This window comes from Equus quagga, chromosome 5 (genome assembly GCF_021613505.1).
Source record: "Equus quagga isolate Etosha38 chromosome 5, UCLA_HA_Equagga_1.0, whole genome shotgun sequence".
Lineage (NCBI taxonomy): Eukaryota > Metazoa > Chordata > Mammalia > Perissodactyla > Equidae > Equus > Equus quagga.
The window spans coordinates 59514749-59533893 of NC_060271.1; the positions used below are offsets into that span (position 1 = coordinate 59514749).

At 36.7% G+C, this 19145-nt stretch overlaps 1 protein-coding gene across 2 annotated transcripts in view; it reads left to right on the forward strand.

Moving 5' to 3' along the window:
* Positions 1-19145, forward strand: part of TMEM131 (transmembrane protein 131) — a 221108-nt gene that overhangs the window by 128714 nt on the left and 73249 nt on the right. For both annotated transcript variants that reach the window (XM_046660693.1, XM_046660691.1), the window contains exons 6-7: positions 13147-13263; positions 14608-14730. In XM_046660693.1, the coding sequence (XP_046516649.1) occupies positions 13147-13263; positions 14608-14730 (240 nt within the window). The remainder of the gene's footprint in view (positions 1-13146; positions 13264-14607; positions 14731-19145) is intronic.

The window sequence follows — 19145 nt, forward strand, 5'->3', positions numbered from 1 at the left end:
AGCTACAGTGTGCAGCATGTACTGAGCTACAGTGTGCGGCGTGTACTTCACAACCTATAGAGAGAGATACATTTATGTGTAAAAGGAACCACTCAACTTTCAGGCATTACTAATGTGCAGAAATGTTTTGGGTTAAAGGGCAAAATAGAGAAGTGAAAATGAAAACAGTTTAAAAATAGTTCACAACTGCACTGCAGATTTTATTTTTAGCACGTTAACTTAAGTTTGCTCGTTCAAGCAACGTCTTGTTGTTTCTAAACATCCAAGCTTCACCCTTGTTAAAGGCCTAGGTTTTCACTTTTTTCCTTTTATCATCACAATACAGAGATTAGAGAAAGAGTTAACAGACACAGATTCTTACAGGGGCTAGGTAGACAGTGTAGACGAGAGAAGCAGGCCAAGTAGAATAAGGGGTGACCTGGAAAGCATGTGGCCCATCCAAAGGAATCGGCTCCTATTGAGTCCAGCCAGTGGTTGCCGTGTGGGAGTGTAAGCCCATGCCCACTTCTTCTGGTTTCCAAGAAGAGTCAGAAATAGGAATTTTTATATGATTTCTCCCAATTTTTACATGATGAAAACGAATTCAATTTTAGTAAGACAGATAGTGTGGACCAAACAAAATTTGACATTTCTGAACTCTCGCAAGGACTTAAGTCTACCCATGAACCTTATGCAAAGAGAACAGTTATTCTGAAAGTCCTTGAAAAGATAAACTAAATGTGTATGTAGTCAAAGAACAAGTTAAAAACAATATGTATTTTCCATCATCAGGAGATAGAATTAAACAATAATAATAATCTATACCTATCAAAATCTACATTTAGGAAATGTAGATTTAGTTTTAAAGGAAATATCCAAAATCTGTGCTACCTTCTCTTTTTTTTTCTTTTTGTTGCTTTCTGTCTTTTTTTCCCTACAGTAAGATAGTGACTACAGTAAGATAAGTTCAAGAAGTGGAAGGGTGAGATGAAAGGAGCTCTGAGGGGGAAGAAGTAACCTTATTTCCCCTCCACTTCAATTTTATGCCTGTGATAAAAACCCTTTGGGAAAAAAATGGAAAGAGTTTCTCATGTCCAGGAGAGCAAAGCCTTTCTGTATTCTTATTCTAACTCTGATTGCCTTTGCCACCTTCAGAATTCCTAGTCAGATCTTATTTCTTTGAAAATAAAACATTTTCTGTAACTCACTTAAGTTTTTGATTATTGACTAACCAGTGTAATTACAGAAATACAGAAAAGAATAATTATTGTTTAAAAAGCCAAGTTTTACATAACCATATTTTAACACGCACACACAAATAATACTCCTTACTAAGGTTTTGATTTTAAGACCACCTGGAAATCAAGAAGAATGAGAGTAGTAAGAATGTGGTTGTGTGACAATTTGTTTTTCTGTATATAACTTCTAATAATTACCCTTATTTATAATTATCTGTTAATTAACTATAATTGTCTAATTAGTTATAACTTAAAATTACTTGACTGCAATTTAGGCCTCTTCATCTTTCATGGCTATATTATATGTTGACCGTGAAATATGTAATATATGTTTTGTATCAAAGAATAGGGGTTTTTTTTAATACTCTATAGTCATCAAATTTTGATTACCATGAGATTTGCAGAAATGGGGTATCTTACAGACATTGGTAAGCAAACAAAAATTATTTTTCTCTTGATTGTCTAGATCCTTTTTGTTGATTAAATTTTCAGATAAACTGAAGATCAACTAGGATAAACATTGTTTCAATCTGTGATTAAAATTAAAATATTTTAGCCCACTTATTTTAATATGCTTAATATAATAGACAGTCTCTTCTCATGGGTTAAAGGTCACTAATGAATATTAATGGTTACTTTTATTTAAATGTAGAAGCCTAGACATTATTTATTCTCTTTCAGATTAAACTGTGATATCCCTGCATGTTACTGGGAATTGAATGAACAAAATATCATGATAGCAGTAGTATGGAATATTATTATGCAGAAAATAAAAAGAATGAATTAGATCTGTATCTGTTGGTATGGAATAATGTGTTATGATATATATGTTAATACGTAAGAAAAGCACATTGTAGAGTAGAATATGCCATTTTTATAAAAAGTATAAAATCTGTATATATTTGGATATATTAATAAAAGCCAAAGTAAGGTGCAGATAGATATACCTGGGTAACTGGGTACGCTGAAAAGGATAAGAATGGAGGAGGGTTGGTGGTATAAACTTCGTACACCTTTCACTGTATCACTGAGTAAAATAAGCCCTTATTGTTTTTGAAATTGAAAGCATATAAGAAATTTTAAATTAAAAAATAGTTTGCCACCTGTGTAGAAATAAATTGATTAATTTAACAAATATTTATTGAGTACCTACTGTGTGCCAGGCACTTTGGATTTATCAGTGAACAACAGAGCTGCTTCATTTATAATACTTGCCTCTAGGGGGGTTGGGTGACATCAGCAGCAGAAAGGAAGCAAGAGTAATAAATAAGTGAGTGTTATAAAATACTAGAAGATAATAAAAGCTAAGAAAAAGAAGGGTAAAATTAGGGGATTAGGAGTGTGGCAGGAGGTGAGGTCTGTATTTTTTTATTGTGATATAACTGACATATACCATTGTGTAAGTTTAAGGTGTACAGCATATTGATTTGATACATTTATATATTGCAGCATGATTACTGCCGAAGGGTTGCCAACACCTCTATCATGTCACATAATTATCATTTCTTTTCTGTGGTGAGAACAATTAAGATCTAGTCTCTTAGGAACTTTGAAGTTTATAATACAGTATTGTGGTCACTATTCTGTGATTAGATCTCCAGAACTTAGTTATCTACTAGTTACATGTTTATACCCATCAACAGCCTGTCCCCAATTACCCGACCCCCTAGTCCCTGGTAACTACTATTCTACTCATTTTACAAGCTCAGCTTTTTAGATTCCACGTATAAGTGATAGCATAAAGTATTTGTCTGTCTCTAGTCTGACTTATCTCACTTGGCATAATGCCTTCCAGGTCTATCCATGTTGTCACAAATGGCAGGATTTTCTTTTTTCTCATGGCTGAATACTATTCCATTGTGTGTGTATCACATTTTCTTTATCCATTCATCCATTGACAGACACTTTGGTTGTTTCCATGTCTTGGCTATTGTGAATAATGCTGCAATGAACATGGGAGTGCAGATATCTCTTTGATATCCTGTTTTCATTTCCTTTGGATGTATAGCCAGAAGTGGGATTGCTGGATCTTCTATTGTTCTGTTTTTTATTTATTTATTTATTTTGTGTGTGTGTGAGGAAGATTGGCCCTGAGCTAACATCTGTTGCTGATCTTCCTCTATCTTATGTGGGATACCGCCACAGTGTGACTTGATGAGCAGTGCTAGGTCTGTGCCTGGAATCCGAACGTATGAACCCTGGGCTGCCAAAGCAGAACTTGCAAACTTAACCACTATGCCACTGGGTGGGCCCCCTCTATTTTTAATCTTTTGAGGAATCTCCGTGCTGTTTTCCATATTGGCTGAACCAATTTACATTCCCACCAACACTGTATAGGATTCCCTTATCTCCATATCCTCATCAACACTTTTCTCTTTTTTTTTTTTTTTTTTGTGAGGAAGATTTGCCCCCGAGCTAACATCCATTGCCAATCCTCCTCTTTTTTTTTTTTTCACTTGAGGAGGATTAGCACTGAGCCTGCATCTGTGCCAGTCTTCCTCTACTTTGCATGTGGGATGCCTCCACAGCATGGCTGATGAGTGGAGTAGGTCTGAATCCACAAACCCTGGGCTGCCGAAGCGGAGCACATGAAACTTGAACCACTTGGCCACGGGACCGGCCCCATCTTCTCTTCTTAATGATAACTAACTATTCTAACAGGTGTGAAGTGATCTCAGTGTAGTTTTGATTTGCATTTCCTTGATGATTAGAATTGTTAGTATCTTCATATAGTTGTTGGCCATTTGGATGTCTTCTTTGGAAAAATTTCTGTTTAGTTCCTCTGCCTATTTTTTAATCAGATTGTTTGGGTTCTTTGTTACTGAGTTGTGTGAATTCTTTATGTATTTTAGATATTAACCCCTTATCCAGTATATGATTTGCAAATATTTTCTCTCATTCTGTAGGTTGCCTTTTCATTGTGTTGATTGTTTCTTTTGTTATTCAGAAGCTTTTTAGTTTGATGTAGTCCCACTTGTTGATTTTTGCTTTTGTTGCTTGTGCATTTGGTATGGTATCCAGGAAATCATTGCCCAGACCAATGTCAAAGAGCTTCTTCCCTATGTTTTCTTCTAGGAGTTCTACGGTATAAGGTTTTTTGTTTAAGTCTTTAATCCATTTCAAGTTCATTTTGGTGAGTGGTGTAAGATATGCATCCAATTTCATTCTTCTGCATGTGATTATCCAGTTTTCCTAACACCATCTGTTGAACAGACTATCCTGTCCCCATTGAGTATTCTTGGCTCCCTTGTCAAATATTAGTTGATCATATAGGCGGGGGGTTTACTTTTGGGCTCTTTATTCTCATATTGGTCTATATATCTATTTTTATGATGATACCATATTGTTTTAATTACTATAGCTTTGTGGTATAGTTTGAAAGTTGAAGAGTGATGCCTCTGGCTGTGTTGTTCTTTCTCATGATTACTTTGTATTCAGGGTCTTTTGTGGTTCCATGCAAATTTTAGGATTGTTTTATCTATTTCTGTGAAAAAAAATGCCATTGGGATATTGATAGGGATTGCATTGAATCTGTAGATGGCTTTGGGCAATGCGGACATTTTACCGATATTAATTCTTCTGATCCAGGAACATGGGATATCTTTCCATTTGTTTGTGCCGTCTTCAATTTCTTTCATCAAAGTTTGGAGCTTTCATTATACAGATCTTGGTTAAATTTATCCCTAAGTATTTATTTTTTGATGCTATTATGAATGGGATAATTTTCTTTATTTCTTTTTTCAGATGTCTTAATTGTTAGTGTATAGCAGCAGTATATATAACACAATAGTGAGTAGATTTTTGGTTTTTACTACCATGAGGCTTACATACAACGTCTTATAGATAAAACAGTCCATCTTAAGTTGATAACAACTTAACCTCAATTGCATGCAAAAACTTCACACTTTTGCTCTCCCCCTTTTGTATATTTGATGTCATTATTTACCTCTTTTTTACATTGTGTATTCATTAACAAATTATAGTAGCTATAATTATTTCTAATACTCTTCTCCTTTAATGCTATAGTTAAGTGGTTAACACACCATCCTATTACGGAATTAGAGTTTTCTGTGTCTGTGTATTTCCCTTTACCAGTGTGTTGTATGCTTTCGTATGTTTTCATGTCGTTGTTTAGTGTCTTGTCATTTCAGCTGGAAGAACTCCTTTTACCATTTCTTGCAAGGCAAGTCTAATAGTGACGAAGTCTTTCAGTTTTTGTCTGTATGGGAAAGTTTATTTCTCCTTCATATCTGAGGAATAAGTCTGCCAGATAGAGTATTCTTTCTTTCTTTCTTTCTTTCTTTCTTTCTTTTAAGGAAGATTGACCTTGAGCTAATAACATCTGCTGTCAATCTTCCTCTTTTTGCTGAGGAAGTTTACCCCTGAGCTAACATCTGTGCCCATCTTCCTCTATTTTTTATATGTGGGATGCCTCCACGTCATGGCTTGATAAGCGGTGCATAGGTCTGCACCTGGGATCTGAACTGGCGAATCCTGGGCCACCGAAGCAAAACACACAAACCCAACCACTGCACCACTGGGCCAGCCCCAGATAAAATATTCTTGACTGGTAATTTTTCCCCCAACACTTGGAATATGTCTTTCTACTCTCTCCTGGTCTGTAGGGTTTCTGCTGAAAAATCACTGATAGCCTAATGGGGTTCCTTTGTAGTTTATACAGTCCTTTTTTCCCTGGCTGCTTTTAGGATTCTCTTTTATCTTTGATTTTTGGTCATTTCATTATAATATGTCTTGGAGAAGGTCTTTTTGCATTGAGGTAACAAGGTGATCTGTTATCTTTATGAACTTGGTTGTCCAAGTCTCTCCCCAAATTTGGGAAATTCTCAGCTGTTATTTCGTTAAATAAACTTGCTGCCTCCTTCTCCCTTTCTTCTCCTCCAGAACTCCAATTATGCTAATATTTGTTCTTTGATAGAATCCCATAGGTCATGTAGGCTTTCTTCACTCTTTAATTCTTTTTTCTTTGTTCTGCTCTAACTGGGTTATTTCATAATTCCTATGCTCTAGCTCACTTATTCTGTCTTCCATTTACTCTCCTCTGCTGCATATGCTTTCTATTGCATTTTTTTCTTTTTATTCATTGAAATCTTCAGCTCCAGAACTTCTGTTTGGTTCTTTTTTTGCTGAGGAAGATTCACCCTGAACTAACATCTGTTGCCAGTCTTTCTCTATTTTGTATATGACCTGCTGTCACAGCATGGCCACTGATAGACAAGTGGTGTAGGTTTGTACCTGGGAACCAAACCTGGGCTGCTGAAGTGGAGCATGCCGAACCTAACCACCATGCCTCCAGGGCTTGCCCTTTTGGTTCTTTTTTATGATTTCTTCTCTTTGGTAAATATTTCATTTTGTTCATGTATTTTTTTTCTGGTTTCATTGAATTGTCTTTCTGAGTTTTCTTGTAGCTTGTTGAGTTTCTTCAAAACAGCTATTTTGAATCCTTTATCAGGTATATTGCAAAATTCTGTGCTTTTGAGCTCAGTTGGCGAATTATTGTTTTTTTGGTGGTGGCATGTTTTCTTGATTTTTCACATTCCTTGTAGTTTTGTGTTGCTGCTTTTGCATTTGAAGTAGCAGACACCTCCTTAAATCTGTACTAGTTGCCTTCAGATAGAATATACTCTTCATTGGTCCTGTTATAGCTCAGGTTTTCTTCACCTTTTGGGTTTTCTGGAGGGCAGTGCCATAGCTCAAGTGTTTAGCTTCTCCTTTGCCCACAGACCCTGTTATGTTTTTCTGATAGCAGTCCATTACCAGACGTGCTCTCACTGCTTCACTTGGGAGTGCCCATAGGGAGCCAGCTACAGAGTGAGGGAAGGGGTGAGTTTAGTACTCAGGGCATTCGGGGTGCCCATAGACCTAGTGGGGAGATCCTCAGGTGAGGTACTTCCAGATGCTCATGGGCAGACTTCCTGCTGAAGTCCTAATAAGCACAGTCAGCAGGACCTGTGTACCTTTAACACCCTTTGATATTCTTATCAGCCTCTTTCTGATCTCATCCCTCCCCCAGTTGAGGAGGTCCTGCCTCAGTACTCTGGGTGCTGCTGGAGAGAAACAGGTTTCTCTGCTCACGTGCTGTACAACTAGGGTAGCCAGTGCACTCACCGCTGTTAGATGCCTCCGTCCTGTGCAGTGTTGCCTTGGCCAGGTGGAGGAAGAGGGGTGGTGCTGGGAAAATTCCTCTTATGGTCTCCACTGAGACCAAACTCATATGTTTTTTGCTCTAATGGCTTGATGGAATGTCTCCTTGGGAAGGCTCAACTTCTGCAAAATCTGTCTCATCCTTGGGTATCTACCCAGCACTCTCCAGGTTTTTTTTTCCCAACTGCCAGAGGGGTTGGGGCAGGTTCACTGGTTCCACAGCCTGTATCAAAGTCTGTCCCCTTATTACTGGGCGAGACAACTCCCAGGTCCCCTGGCATATGGTGCTGGATCCCACAACTTCCACAAAGGCACTTCTGTTTGTGGATGGACTTCTAATCATTGTTTAAAAAGAGGGACAAAAAGGAAGAGTATCTTACACTGCCGTGATGCTGACATCGGTCCTCCGGTTTTCAAATAGGATGGTCATGGTTGGCTTCATTCAGGAGGTGACATTTGAATAGACTTGAAGGAAGTAAGAGGACTGTATGGAGGGAAGTGGAATATATGGAAGAAGAACATTCCAGACAGAGGGTACAGGCAGTACAAAGGCTCCAGTGTGAAAGCATGCCTGTTGTACAAAGAGGACAGTGTGACTAGACCAGAGTGAGCAAGGGTAAGAGGAGAAGTAAAAGTGGCTGGGAGGGGACAGGTTGTGAAGGGCCTAACAAGGTATGATAAGGAGTTTGACTTTTATCCTGATCAAAATGGGAAGCCATCACAGGGTTTTGAGCAGAGGAATGAAATGATAGCTTATGTTTTATAAGGATCACTGTTTATAAGAATAGACTGAAGAAGGGCCAGGGGAGAATGAGGGACAGCAGTCACATTGGCTGTTGCAGTGCTCCAGGATAAGAGATGACTACTCGGGCCAGAGTAGAGAAGTGAAGAAGGCTGTTGGATTTGGGATGTGTCTTGAAGATACAGCCAACAGGATTTCCTCATATGGAATTGAGTGAGAGACGAGTCAAGATTAACTCCAGAGTTTTTGTCCTGAGCAACTAGAAAGACAGAGTTGCCATCAACTAAGAGAGAGAAAACTGAGGGTGGAGCAGCTTTCAGGAGGACGGTGAATAGTTCGGTTTTGGACATGTTAGATTTGACAGGTCTCCTAGACATCCAGGGGGAGGTGCCAAGTAGGCAGTTTGTATTTGGGTTTGGTGTATGAGTGAGAGGAGTGGACTTGAAATAGAAGTGTAGGAGCCACTGGTGAAGATATGAAGCCATGGACCTGGATAAGATGACCAAGGGAGCAAAAGGCCGGGGACTGAGCTCTGGTACAAAGATGAGCTACTTAGCTGCTGATAATGTTAGAGTAAAGCTAGCACACCTGGTGTGTCTTCATTACTTTCTCTACTGTTTTCTAATTTTTTTTTTTTTTTCAGTTGAGAAGGATTTGCTCTGAGCTAACGTCTGTTGCCAGTCTTCCTGTCTCTTTTTATCCCCCCCTCCCCAAAGCCCCAGTACATGGTTGTATATTCTAGTTATAAGTCTTTCTACTTCTCTGTCAGCTACCACCACAGCATGGCTACTGACAGACGAGTGGTGTGGTTCCATGCCCGGTAACTGAACCTGGGCTGCCAAAGCAGAGCACACCAAACTTTAACCACTAGGCAATCAGGGCTGGCTCTAATTTTTTTTATCACACTAAATTCATTCCATCTAGAAAATGTGTAGCAAAGGGAACAAAAGGATGAATTGTAGCAAATCTAATGAATTCTTATGGGAAGGTTACATTTCTGAGCCTGAGTTTGCTGTTCTGTTTCATCACCGTTTTTGTTACGCCCTTAAGTGTCAGTTAGAACTAGATTTTCCCTGTTATTAAAAAAATTAGGGAAATATTTGTTTTATCTGTGTCTCTCAGCATCTTCTTAAAGTATTAAAATAACAGTAGAGTCAAGTCTTGATTAGATATTGGGAACTATCAGAGACCTTGTATTCTCACTTCTAGGCTCTTTTTTTCACCTAGACATTTTGGCATTTGGGTTGTTTCTAGATTGGAGGAGTTATAAATAAAACCACTGTAAACATTTACGTATAGATTTTTGTGTGAAGATAAATTTTCATTTCCCTTACATAAATACTTAGGAGTGGAATTGCTGGATCTTATGCTACATATATATTTCACAGTTTTTCATGGTGACTGTACCATTTTGCATTCCCATCAGAAATGTATGAGACTTCCAGTTCAGCATCCTTATTGGCACTCAGTATTGTTAGGTTTGGGTTTATTTGTTTTCAATTTTAGTCATTCAAATCGGTGTATAGTTTTAGTTCATTTTTATTTTAATTTACATTCCTCGATGTCTAATGATTTTGAGCATCTTTTCATTTGCTTATTTGCCATCCATGTATTTTCTTGGGTGAAATGTCTGCTCAAATCTTTTGCCTGTTTTTTAATTGGGTTTGTTTTCTTCGTGACTGAGTTTTTGAGAGTTCTTTATACCTTCTGAATATAAGTCCTTTATCACGTATGTAATTTGCAAACCTTTTCTCCCAGTCTGCAGCATGTCTTTTTATTCTTTTTATAGAATCTTTCAGAGAAGAGAAGTTTGTAATTTCCATGAAGTCCACTTTATCAAATTTTTCTTTTATGGTCATGCTTTTGGAGTCATGGCTAAGAACTCTTTGCCCAAATCAAGGCCACAAAGATTTTCTCCAATTTTTCTTTCAGAAGTGTAGTGGTTTTAAATTTTGCATTTAGTTTATGACCCATTTTGAGTTAATGTTTGTTTATGGTATGAGATATGGATCAAGAGTTACTTTGTGTTGTTTGTATATTGATATACCATTGTTTCTGCACTGTTGGTTGAAAAGACTATCCTTTCTCTTTGAAATCCTTCTGCATTTTTGTTAAAAATTAATTGTATGATTAATTGTATTAATTTAATTAAAAATTAAATTGATCTTGTATGTGTGTGGGTCTGTTTTTTGGAATCTCCATTATGTTCTAATATGTACCTAATAGATATATCGGCTCTAATATATCTGCCCTTTCACCAATACCACACTGTCTTGATTACTATAGCTTTTTAGTAATTCCTGGAATCAGGTATTGTGAGTCCTCCAATTTTGTTTTTCTTTTTCAAAATTGTTCTTCTCTTATTTCCATTTCTTACCATCTAAGTTTTAGAATTAGCGTGTCAATTTCTTTTTTAAAAAATCTCACTGACATTTTTTTATAACATTGTTTTGAAATAATTTTAGATGTGTAGAAAAGTGAGTACAGATAGTCTCCATATATCACTCACCCAGTTTCTCCTAATGCTGACATCTTATATAATCACAGGACACTTAGCCAAACCAGGAAATTAGTATGTTTGCCTTTTATTTATTTTTCTTGTCTGATTGCACTGGCTAGGACATCAATACAGTGTTGAGTAGCTGTTGTGAGAGGAGACGTCCTTGCCTCATTCCAAATTTTGGGGGGAAAGCATTCAGTCATTCACCATAAGATGTGGTAGCTCTAGGGTTTTTGTAGATGCTCTTTATCAGGTTGAGGAAGTTCTCTTCCACTGAGTTTACTGAGATTTTTAATCATGAATGGATATTGAATTTTGTCAGACTATTTTATGCACCCATTGAAATGAACATATTGCTTTTCTTCTTTAGTAAGTTGGTAATATTAATTACATTGATTTAACATTTGAATGTTAAACTAGAATTGCATTGCCTGGGTAAAAACCACGTGGTCATGATGTATTATCCTTTTTTACATATGGGCTGGATTTAATTTGTCAGTACTTTGTAGATAATTGTATGTCTGCATTCATGAGGGATATTGGCTTGTAGTTTTCTGGTAAGTCTTTGGTCTTGGTATCAAAGTAATGCTGGATTCATAAAATGAGGTGGGAAATGTTCTCTTCTTTTCTGTATGCTGGAAAGTTTCTGTAAGATAGATATTAATTTTTTCTTAAATGGTTGGTAGAGAATTCTACCAGTGAAACCATCTGGTCTTGGGCTTTTCTTTGTGGGAAGATTTTTAACTACAAATTAAATTTCTTTAATGGATATAGAACTGTTGTGGCTATATGTTTTGTTTTGAGTGAGCTTTGGCAGATTGTGTTTTTCAAAGAATGTGTCCATTTCTTCTAGTTAGTAAATTATGGGTATGGAATTGTTTTTAATAGTCCTTTATCATCCTTTTTATGTGTAAAGGATATATAATGCTGTCCACATTCAAATATAAAATACTTGTATTTTTGTCGTCTTTTTTATTCTTGGTCATCCTGTCTAGGATTCAGTTTTGTGGACCTTCTTGAAACATTAGCTTTTGGTTTTACTGATTTTTCGCTATTTTTTTGTTTTCTATTTCATTCATTTCTGCTCCTGTCTATTGTTTTCTTCCTTTTGTATATTTTGGGTTTAATTTACTGTTTTTCTAGTTTCTCAAGGTATAAACATAGATGATTAATTGAGACATTTCTTCTCAAAATAAGCATATAATACTGTAAATTCACCTCCAAGTATCACATTAGCTACAGCCAACAAATTTTCGTATGTTGTCTTTTGATTTCCACTTGATTCAGAATATCTTATGATTTCCCTTGTGACTATTTCTTTGACCAATGGCTTATTTGAAAGTGGGTTATTTAATTTCAAACTATTTAGGGATTTAGCAAATACTTTTTTATTATTGGTTTTGGCTCAAATGTGACTTCCATCTAGTGTCTGCAGCTTCCAGGGGCTCTATACTCTCATTTTAGCCCACACTTGACTTTTAGGAGCATGTAAAAATTGTAGCTGAATTCATTTTACCCTCTTGTATGGTAGCCTCAACTTTCCATTCTCTGCCAGGGGTGAGCCAGTATTCACATTCCATCACTCCTTGGAGGTGCTTGTCGTTCCTTTAATTTTGATCTCGTTGGTACACAAACTCTGTGATGGGTTCAAGAAAAGTTACGATTTTGTAGATTATTCTTTTCATTGTTGATAATGAAGGAGAAATGCTCTTTCTAGCTTTCTGTATCCTAAGGTGAAGCCAGAAGTCTCAATGCTATGTATTTTAAGCTATAATTTGGGGAACATTTTAGAGTTCTAGCCATAGAGGCACAATGAGAGAGGTTGATGACTTTACATATTAAAATGCATTTTAAGGCTTCATTGCAGACAGAACTGCGAGCTTAGTCTCTTGAAGTTCATGGAGCAGCCCTATTGTTTTGTTGTAATAAAATTTTATTTTGTTAACTACAGTGACTTTCTCAGTCTGCACAAAATAACAGGAGTGAGTTCCTGCACATACTTTCACCCTTGCCTTCTTTCCTTAATTTAAGTTGCTGGCACATTTTGTGCCTCGTGAGAGTGAGTGACAGAGGTCAAGGGATTGAGGCCTGGGCTTATTTCTTCTGCGAAATAGTACAGGTTGCTGCTTAGTTAGTAAAGTAGTACATCTGTATAAGAAGCTCAGCTTCAGCTCACCTCCTACCTGACTGTGATAAAGGAACAGCCTATCATTAGGCACTTCATTCCAGCCTAGTGATTGCTGAATGACCAGAATCCAAGGAAACCACCTGTTGTACAGGGGTTTAGACTGGTAATTGACAAAGATAGTGACTGTAGACGTCCAATATGAAGACATCTTTTTTGTTATTTTCCACTGCAGAATAGTTTGACTAAGTTAAAGCTTAAACCTTTATAGGGAAAAAGGTACTTTATGGAAATGATTCTAAGATGTTTGTTTTAGACAACTTTTGCTGTCTAACTGTGGTCAGCATAATCTGATCTTTTGGTTACTAATTTAACTTTGTTTGTTGCTGTTCTTTTTCAGAAAATTCTTCCAGGAGGAAATACATCATTTGATGTAGTTTTCCTTGCAAGAGTAGTGGGAAATGTAGAAAATACTTTATTTATTAACACATCTAATCATGGGGTATTTACTTACCAGGTAAGAAACAGAATTAAAACTTTCATTTATTTTGTAAAATATAGTCTTAATTTCTTATCATGATAGCCTTTTAAGAACTGTCTTCAAAAACTCAGGAATAATAGAAAATGTCGAGTTTATACTTAACTTCTGTGTCTGTGAATATCCCTATTCAAATCAGACTGTGAACAAACAATCTTAAAGCTACAGCTAAGTGTGAATGTAAGATTGATTGGAAAAGAATAGTAAAAATATTTTCATACTGACTCTAAACTTTTCTAATCTTTACTTTTTGCACACTTGTGAAGCATACTTGATAAGTTTCAAGATTAAAACCTACTTCTTGATATACTTATTTTTTGTGTACAATCAATGTTTAGGCTATTAAAGATAGTTAATGTTTTATGAATCGAGATTTTTTTTATATATCAAGGTTATCGAGATTAGGAAGAATAATTGCTTATATGGCACAGTATCCTACATGCTTTACATGCACTTCTACCTGCATTGCGGATACCGTTATTCTCATTTGTTTATATAAGGAAGGTGAAGTTTAGGAAAGTTAAATAATTTGCCCCAATTATACTACTAGAAGGTTGTTGAGCAAGGGATTCAAACCCATGTCTTTGTAACTACAACAACCATCCTCTTAACCATTGTGCTCTGCTGCCCGTGAAACTCAATTGTTTAAATCCTTAACTTAGCTAATGTCTTACTTTACAATTTTTATGCTTTTGTTTTTGAAAATTTCTTCTCCAGTACCCAAAACATTTCGTATATTTTGAAAATTAGTGTCAGAGTAAACATTCCATGTAGTCATAAATTTTTGCTTATTTGTGGTGAATGAGTCTTTAATGGTTCTTTAGTAGGCAGTCAGGAAACTTTTGAATGCCTTATAGATGAGTAACTGAAGTGCTGTGTAGGTGACACTCATTTAACATACACTTGTTGAGTAAATGACTCCCCCTGTTTAGTGAACCCAGGGCCTTCCCACTGGGAGTGACCTGGGGCTCAGCTTGATGTTTGAGAGGTTGTCTCGGCCCTAGATCCATCTTCTGACGGTTGGAGTAGGGAAATTTTTTGATTCCCTATTTTCTTCTGTCATCTATCTTGTGACCTCATGAAGGACTGCTCCATTTTAATTTCCAGTATATTATAGAAATCATTCCAAATGCACGTATATATATAGTAAATCAGATATGTAGCCAAATCAAGTATAGAAACTACGTGTGTTCTTTTTAAAGGGAGTTAAGATTTTTCCATCTAAATTAGCCTCACCACTTTTCCCTAGATCAATCAATTATAACTATGAAAGTGTTAGTTATAAAAGCAACTCAAACTGAATGTCTTTCTCCTTTGAAATAGGTATTTGGTGTTGGAGTTCCAAATCCCTACCGACTGAGGCCGTTTCTTGGGGCCAGAGTCCCTGTGAATAGTAGTTTTTCACCTATAATAAACATACACAATCCTCACAGTGAGCCTTTACAGGTGAGTTTATGATGGGGATTTTGAATGTTTCATTTTGGTAGAAATTAATGCTTAGCATGAAATCACAGTTTTCATGTACTTTTCAAGACTTTAAAATAGTGGAGTTTTATAGATGTATTGAAGAGGGATGTTCTTTTAGTGCAGCTTGCTGTAGTCTGAATTTTGCATTACATCGGTCCAGATATTGAGTTTTTAGAACCATTTTTAAAACAACTGTGGCTACTGTGGTGTTACAGTTTAGGCAGCTCTTCATTTAACTTAAGAAGGGTTTTCAGCTATACCCGGACGCTACTTTTCTTGCCTGTAAGTTCCTTCTGGCCCAATATAAATTTTTAAAAACATGGTTCATATTTATTTCTTGTAATAATAAATTTTTTGGTGATGGCAGCCTGGAAAATAAAATCCAAGGGAAAGGTAATAGAGAATCATGATTAAAAGCAAACACTTTTTAATTTAAAAAATACAACTCCTTATCTTACCCAATCTTTTAGTACTAAATGTCTTCTAATTTGAAATCTCTTCTCTAGTTCCTTGTCTCTTCCACAGTGGGAGTGGCTGTTGTTGCTCCTTCAAATGTTTCCTAAAATCTCCACCCCACATCCCAAGTGACTTCCAATTATATGACATTTCCTGCCACTGTAGTTTCTAGTTGTGTTGTCTGTGTTGGAAGGAGATGTGGATGCTTTCCAGAATAGTCCATAATATCCACACCCAAGGCTCCCAGAGCTCTCTAGGACCAGTACTGCAGGACCTAACAGGAGTGTGAAAATGACGAGTGGAGGGAAGATGCTATATATGCTGGTAAGCTACAGAACTTTGACAACCAAAATGATTTTTGTCATCCTAAAACCCGCTGGTAGAAATGTTCATAAGCAATGAAGGGGAAAATGAGGAAGAACAAGATGAGATTTTCAGAGCCTGAGTTGTGAAATGCTTAAGAATTATATGCTAAAGTAGCAAGAAAGAGGTTTCTCCCCAACACTTGGCTGACATTGGGTGAGGATAGCTACTAATAAAAATACTCTGCCCAAATTTTAATTATTGTTAGCTAGATATCTTCTTCACAAAAGAAAATGCCCTTGTGTCCTGCTTTTACGAGTAAAAAGTGTTTGCTCTTCATCATCACTCTGTCATTTATATCCTTTTGCTACTTTAAGTAATGGTGTATTTTCCCTGTTCTGGCCAACTTTTATTACAAATCTATACAGAAACCTCATAAATTCTTGCTGCTTTCTTTCCTTGACTGTTTTCAGTCAAAGAAATAAAAACGTATGCTTTCGTTGTATCATACCTGCTGCATGAGTTGCCGCCCGCTGCTGTGGCAGCAGTATTACGCAGCACCCCAGGGAGGCACTCCCTCTCTCTGGCTGCCAGCCAAAGACCGAGGACCTTGCTTCCTGCTTGGAAGGCTGGAGGTTACAGGACTTGGCAAGTATTGGCCAAGTAGCCTTATAGTCTACACTTTTTCTCGTCACCCTTTGGAGTCATCAAGCTATCATGTAGAACAGTTTTATCTCTTTGAATTCAGTTCTGATCTTTGTTGTTGTTGTTCATCTGTTCTTTTTCCAGTTTTAACATTTTAATTCAAGAAGATTTACCACAGAGGACTTTTCACCATCATACAGGAGAGCAAATGGAAAACCAAAGTTGCCCTCTTAGAACCAAAATAAATTATTTACCTGGAAGGCACTCTTAACCTGATAGTCCTGTAGCATGTTAGGGTGTCATTAGTCTTCTCCTTAAATTTAAGAAAATATTGTAGAGCAAGAAATTGCATCTGATTGGTTCATTATACAACACAAACACAAGTATGTTCTCCCTGAAAAAAAGTCAGCTGTTCAAACGTGTGAAGCAAAAGTCCCCTTGAACTTCCTGCCTTGCAATCCACTGCTGTCGGGTAGGCTCTCCGCGATGGTGAAGTTCTGTATCTACTCTGTCCAGTACAGTAGCCACCAGCCGCATGTGGCTCTTGAGCCTTTGAATTTGTGGCTAGGGTGTCTGAAGAACATTTAATTTTATTTTATTTTAATTAATTTAAATTTAAACAGCCACATGTATCTAACTATTGTATTAGCATAGCTGCAATCTCAAACCCTTCCTCATAGTTACTACTTGAATGATCTTGGTGTGTGTCATGTCACACCTTTTTCTGTGCATGTGCAAACATATATGGGGACACAGAAAAATAAACATTCCTTGTGGGAATTTTTTTTACATCAATTATCTTCTGAATTTATTGTTAGCTCCTTTTTTTCCTAAACTTTTTACAATTAGGATAAATAGCAATGTACTAAAAATCAGAAATGTGTCACTTTCCTTGTTTTAATGTAATCTTTCCTTCGATTTTATGACATAGGCTTTTTCCATCCCCATTTCCTTATTCTTCTTTCATCAGTAGTCTACCTTTAAATATTTTGTTTCCAAAATCATTATGCTTGTTTCCTTCTTAGAAGATTAAATGAAATAATACGTGATGTTTTCTGACTTTTCAGAAAACATTCTGCAGTCACCCCACCAGTTCAGGTGCTATTGCTATTAATACAGTCAGAGCTGTTGGGGAGCAGTGTAATAAATTGAAAGGCAAGAAATAATACTCGGAGAAAATCTTAGCTTATTAGTGTTTGCTAAATGCCTTACTTTAACAACAACACGTCCCAAAAATCTTTAAGTACTTTACTAAAATGATGCTGTTTTTCCTGGTTTGTCCTTTTTTATGCACTCCTGGAGGGCTTTTATGATAAAACAAGTGATAGAAGATTTTCCATCATTCTCTTACTTCACCCCGAATTTTCATTTAATTAAAGGTATTCTTTCTTTTTAAGAGATAGGGTTACCTACCTTTAAAGGAAAGTCTCCCGCCATGTGGCCCTTCTCTCCCTAGGTGTTTGCCCAAGAGAGAGGAAAGCAGATGTCCAAAGTCTTATGTGATGCAATGTTCATAGCAGCTTTTTCTGTAATGACCCAAAACTAGAAAAAACCCAAATGTCCTTCAGTAGCTGAATGGATAAAAAATTGTGGCATATCCATAAAATTGAAAAGAAATGAACTATTAACGCATGAAACAACATGATGGATCTCAAAATAATTACACTGAGTAAAAGCAACCAGACACGAGTATATACTGTATGCTTCATTTGTGTAAAACTAGAAAATACAAACTAATCTAGAGTGGCAGAGAGCAGTTCATTGGTTGCCTGGGGATGGGAGGAGGCAGAGAGGGACAGATGGCTTGCAAAGGCCCTGAGGAAACGTTTTGGCAGTAATGGGTATGTTTAACATCTTAATTGCAATGTAGCTTCACACCTGTAAACGTATGTCAGAATTTATCAAGTTGTACACTTTAAATATGTGTAGTTTATTGTACATAAATTATACCCCAGCAAAACTGTTTCACATAATCAAGAGTGTAGGTACAAGCCACAGAGGTTTTATTAACAGTACCTGTGATTTTGCCACCACTACGAAATATTTTCATACTACATTAAAATTATTGCATGTATCTCAGAATAATACGCTCTTCACTATTTCACAGTTATACTGGTTATTAGATCCGCTGCTAGATCTTGTTACAGATGTGTAGATAAAGAAACACTTGTGTTACTACAGTTGCATGTTGTTAACAACAGGAATATTTTCAAAGAGTGCATCATTAGGAAATTTTTGTTATTGTATGAACATCATAGAGTGTACTGAAGGGGAACAAAATTTGCTACCCTAAAATGTGTGTCTTTAACCTGAGGATTATTTTAGATTGGTTATTTTTAAGAAACAAAAGACTCAGGTTTTCCTGTTACCTCCTCCTTAAGTCCCTAAAAGAATTCAGATTAAAAAAACACCTGTCTCAGGAAGAGAGCGCTCACCTTGGCATGACGTAAACTAGGTGGTAGACAGGTAGGATCCTAGAAAAGCCTGTTGGTTGGGCTCCTCTCTGTGTTCTTCTGTTTCTGTGTGATCGAACAGTTGTTTTCCAAACCTTTGCTCCTTTTCGCCTTCCTGTGAATTGCCTTTCCTTGTCTCTCCCCACCCCCAACATCTTCTTTTGTCTTTAGCTAAGGATGGTATTTGATGTGAAGGCTTTGGCTGTTTTGGTGAATTACTCAATTTTCCTGGGTTTCTCCCATTAGCTGTTATTAAACTTTGTTTGTTTTTCTCCTGTTAATCTGTCTCATGTCAATTTAATTCTTAGACCAGCTTGAAGAACCCTGAAGGGTAGAGGAAAATTTCTTCCTCTCCTACAGTACTTACGCAAACCCAGATGGTATAGCCTACTACACACCTAGGCTGTATGGTACTCATCTGATGGGACCACCTTCATATATGCAGTGTGTCATTGACTGAAACATTGTTAAGTGGTACATGACTGTATAAGAAATACAAAAATTATAGTTCTAAAATTTGATAAACTATTTCCTTTG